Source organism: Trachymyrmex septentrionalis, unplaced genomic scaffold (genome assembly GCF_001594115.1).
Source record: "Trachymyrmex septentrionalis isolate Tsep2-gDNA-1 unplaced genomic scaffold, Tsep1.0 scaffold74, whole genome shotgun sequence".
In the NCBI taxonomy this organism is placed as follows: Eukaryota; Metazoa; Arthropoda; class Insecta; order Hymenoptera; family Formicidae; genus Trachymyrmex; species Trachymyrmex septentrionalis.
Window position 1 is genome coordinate 1,958,610 of NW_017305927.1, and position 4,227 is coordinate 1,962,836.

The following is a 4,227-nucleotide window of genomic DNA, read 5'->3' on the forward strand; positions in this document are numbered from 1 at the left end:
AGCAACGAATTAATTAAAACTTAAAAAAATTAATTTTAAAAGTTTGAGACAATTACATTAGATAATTACAAATTACATAATTTTTGAATTACATAATTTATTATCGTATTCTTATCACACTTGATTATCTGAACAGATTGTCTGTTATCTACAATCAAGAACTGAATTTATGTTTTAGCCATCCTGGAGGCATCTTTCTCATTTAGATAATCAAACGATGATTATTTATAAATCTTCCGATGTCAAACTCAGTTGGGAGCATTATCAAGATGGAGAAGGTCATACACATGGAACTCCAAAGACCTGCGATTACGTTAAAGAAGATATAAGTATGACTTTATTTAAAAATTATTAAAAAATTATTAGAGACCAATTTTCGACAATTTTTAGCAATTAATATCTTGTTAACTATTGCGAAAATTGCAAAATGATAAAGGACTTTCCGTCTCAGTTTAGTCTGCTCTACATGTCCATGAACTTCATCAGAACAATTATCGGACACCCTATATATTTCAAAATTAATTTTTTCAGCTTCAAAAAATACTTGCTGTGGCTTTCGTGATTCGTTCGCGTTAGAGATACTATAGTTTGCATTATCTCTGGAATCTAATCTGGAATCTAATCAGTAAATCAGAAGAAGAAATGGAAACTGGAAGCCTAGACAAGATTCAGATCAAAAGAGAATATAAATAAAAGAAAAGTAAAAAAAGAAATTGCTATATAATATTATCGCAAATGCAAATGACATGGACATTTTTGAACCACCATTGGATGATGCATATCCTAATCCAGCATTAGCACAACACATACAATTGGCACAATATGAAAAATATGTACAGAACAATACTGAACAAATTGTAAGGAATGAAATTTGTTGACAATTAGCAATTCAATTGTGATTAATGATTTCTATGTACTGTTATCGATATGATATTTTGACTTTTGTAACATTTACAATTATTCGTTCAAAATTACTGTACAATAAATTGTAATTAAAAAAATAATACGCTATATATTTGTAATTTATTTATATTTTATTCATATTCTTTTTAACATGTAGCATAACATTTTCCTATAATTTAAAATGAGTTATAAGTAGCTTTAGAACATATAAACTATCATAAAAACAAAACAGTACATTTGTAACATAGAATTTGATTTTCATTGACATAGATATTTCAATTAAAAATAATAAAATAGATAATATTCTTTAATAAATTTCATAATAATCTGTAATAAAAAACTAAGTTGAGTTCTTTTAGTTCTGATAAAATTGCCTGTAGTATAGAATTTTGATTTTTGAATAATTTGTTCTGTTCCAGCAATATATAACATTTTTTTCCTTTAAAATATTACTTCTTTCTTCTTTTACTGGAGTTTTGTTTTCTTTCAATTCCAAATATATTTTTTTAAAGTCTTCGGATATATTCGAAGAATTCTTCGCCAAAACATAAATGTCGAACGATATGTGTAAGAATTACTTATACAATATAGTTGTACACGTATAGTATAATTTCTTATTAATTAAAATTACATTAATAAACGTTCTTTCGATGATTAAAATGACAAACTTATTTTACACAACAAGTAAGAATTTATAGCATATAATAGTCAAAGCTGGATCTTAGATTATATAATTTCTATGTGAATTCATATATTACGTTATTGGAATTGCATACCGAATTGATTTTTCAGCACATTACGTATCTTTCTAATAAAGTGACTGAGCATCAAATTATTAAATTGTTTGTCGATTTAATTTGTGATGTTACTATAATAGTTAATTACGTTTTTAATTACGTACTTTAATTACGTTTATAAGTCCAGAAAGCCAATTCGGTACGCCATTCACACACACACAAATGACTATATATTTAATATATTATAAATTCATATATAAATTATATAAGCATCTAAGATCTAGCTTCGAGCGTTACAGGTTTTACATTCTTACTTATTATGTTCGATCCACAATCTTGCTTTATGAGGTCGTAAGTCGTAAAGCCTTAGTCAGGATTTACAATAGATGTTTTAAGCCTTAAGGGAATACTCGATTGTGATTCGCCCATTTCTTATAGCTTAAGGCTTAAAACCCCATTGTAAATCCGGTGTAACAGTAACCCGGTGTAATAGACATATAAGATAGATCCAGCACCTATATATTTTTCTATAGTATATGCTGAGTTTGGGAGAACAGTGCAAGAGACAAAATATCGGAGCAACCTATTCTTCTTTGAGCGCACACATTCATATTACTGAAAAAAATAAAATAAGATATAAAAGTAAGTGTATATAATACTCAAGAATTTTATCTTCCTCATCGATTTTGATGAAATTAGAGTAGAAAATATTTATTCTAGTCTCACTTATATGTTCTTATGTCTCTATGTCATCTTGCAAGATTAAATTCAACAAACCGAATTCCACAAGTAAATGATGAGAAATAATACGTTTATAATTCATCATCGATGCGCCTGTATTGAATGTGTTTATAAAGCTATTATGTGTTATATGATATATATCATATATGATAAAATTTTCATTGTAATAGATTAATTTCTTAATCTATTGTGTTTTACCATTATTTTAGGAAATACGAAGGAAGAAACCGGAAGGACAGAGGAGTCACTAGCAAACGCGGAATCTATAGGAAATGATATCCTTGAAATTTTAGACAAAGGTATTATATTATTGTATATACATGTTTTATTATTATTCTCCTATAGCGATATACGAACATTGATGTAACATATGATGAAGTTCCCATTGTAATAGATATGTCAAATTTCTAATCTGTTATGTGATTCATTGTGGTTAATTGTCGTTTTAGAAAGTCAAGAAGAAAATATAAGAACGGAGGTCACGAGCGTAGAATCTAACAGAAACGAGACAAACGAGATTATAGATGACGGTATGAATGTTTTATATGTACATTTTATATTTAATCATTATAATTTCATATATATTCTTATAATATTAGTAATAAAATTATTTTATTATGTTGGCAGATGACCGTATTTATAATACATCGTGCAAAATTGAAATCACTGTGTCATGTGATATGCCTGTGGCCTCAACAAGCTCACGCACTTTCACTAGTCGATCAGTCGAGACAATATCATGGACTTTATCGATGATTTCTGGCGTAGCAGCCTCAATGAAACATCCCGAACGAGGTGCATCACATATGGACGTATGTTTAAATTCATTTACTCAATTGTATACAGTCGCAAATGCTGGTGCAGATGTGCTATGAACATTATCCAACTCGGATTTGATTTCTTTTGGCATTAAATCTTTCATATCTATACATTTTGTACTCACTGCTTTAATTCATATGAGGAATGCTTGTCCATTTTTCCATGGCATGAAAATATAAATGTAGTATGCTACGATTCACGTTTTTCGTTTTGTGAAAAAGTGTTCTACAAAAATGATTATGTAAAGTGAATCTGTAAAATCATTTATACTATCATGATGATGTCATATGTGCACACTTTTCCAATCTCACTATCGAAACTCGATTAAGAACATCGTTTCGAATGAAATTGGTCTTTAAGGGGAGAAATACATGTAAAATTTTAACAAAATCGAAATTTTTTTTTACATATTTTAAAAGTATCATCCCTTAAAAGTATTCTGGCGAAGTATCAAGTCGAAATATGACATATTTACGGAGAAATAGCCCATAGTCGAGAGCTGGTGTAAGTGGCAGAAAGCTGTCGCTTTGAATAGAGACTCGACACTTGAAGATTTGACACCACTGCTTGGCCAGGAAATGAAAGAGCACCTCTTACCAATATACGAGAATTTATCTAGAGAAGATCTTCTAGAAAGGTGCTTGGGTGGTCACACTCAGAACGCCAACGAAAGCTTTAACTCCACCATCTGGCGATTGACCCCCAAACACTTACATTCTGGCCAAAAAATAATCGAGTTATCAGCCTGCATTGCAGCCGGAGTATTCAACGAAGGCTACAATTCAATATTGAGGCTGATGAACCAACTGGACATCGTTGTCGGAAATCAAGCTCTCAATTTTGCTAAAAATACGGACGAAGCTCGCGTTACACGACAGAACAGGATGAGCCAAAGCGAGACAAAAGCTGCCCGTACTGCCAGGAAACAGCAACAACTGGAAGATAATCAGCTTTTCGAGGAAGCTGAAGAGCTATTGTATGCACCTGGAATCGCTGATTGATCGGTAAGTCGCAAAAACCAATAGTT

The 4,227-nt window shown here is 30.5% G+C and overlaps 1 protein-coding gene across 1 annotated transcript; it reads left to right on the forward strand.

The window, feature by feature from the left end:
* The first annotated feature begins 746 nt into the window (after positions 1–746).
* On the forward strand, positions 747–4,172 carry LOC108753976. Its single transcript, XM_018495969.1, has 6 exons — positions 747–857; positions 2,174–2,282; positions 2,591–2,680; positions 2,831–2,911; positions 3,009–3,193; positions 3,620–4,172. The coding sequence occupies exons 1-6, from the start codon at positions 747–749 to the stop codon at positions 3,683–3,685; spliced, it is 642 nt and encodes a 213-aa protein (XP_018351471.1). The 3' UTR covers positions 3,686–4,172.
* Positions 4,173–4,227: the final 55 nt, after the last annotated feature.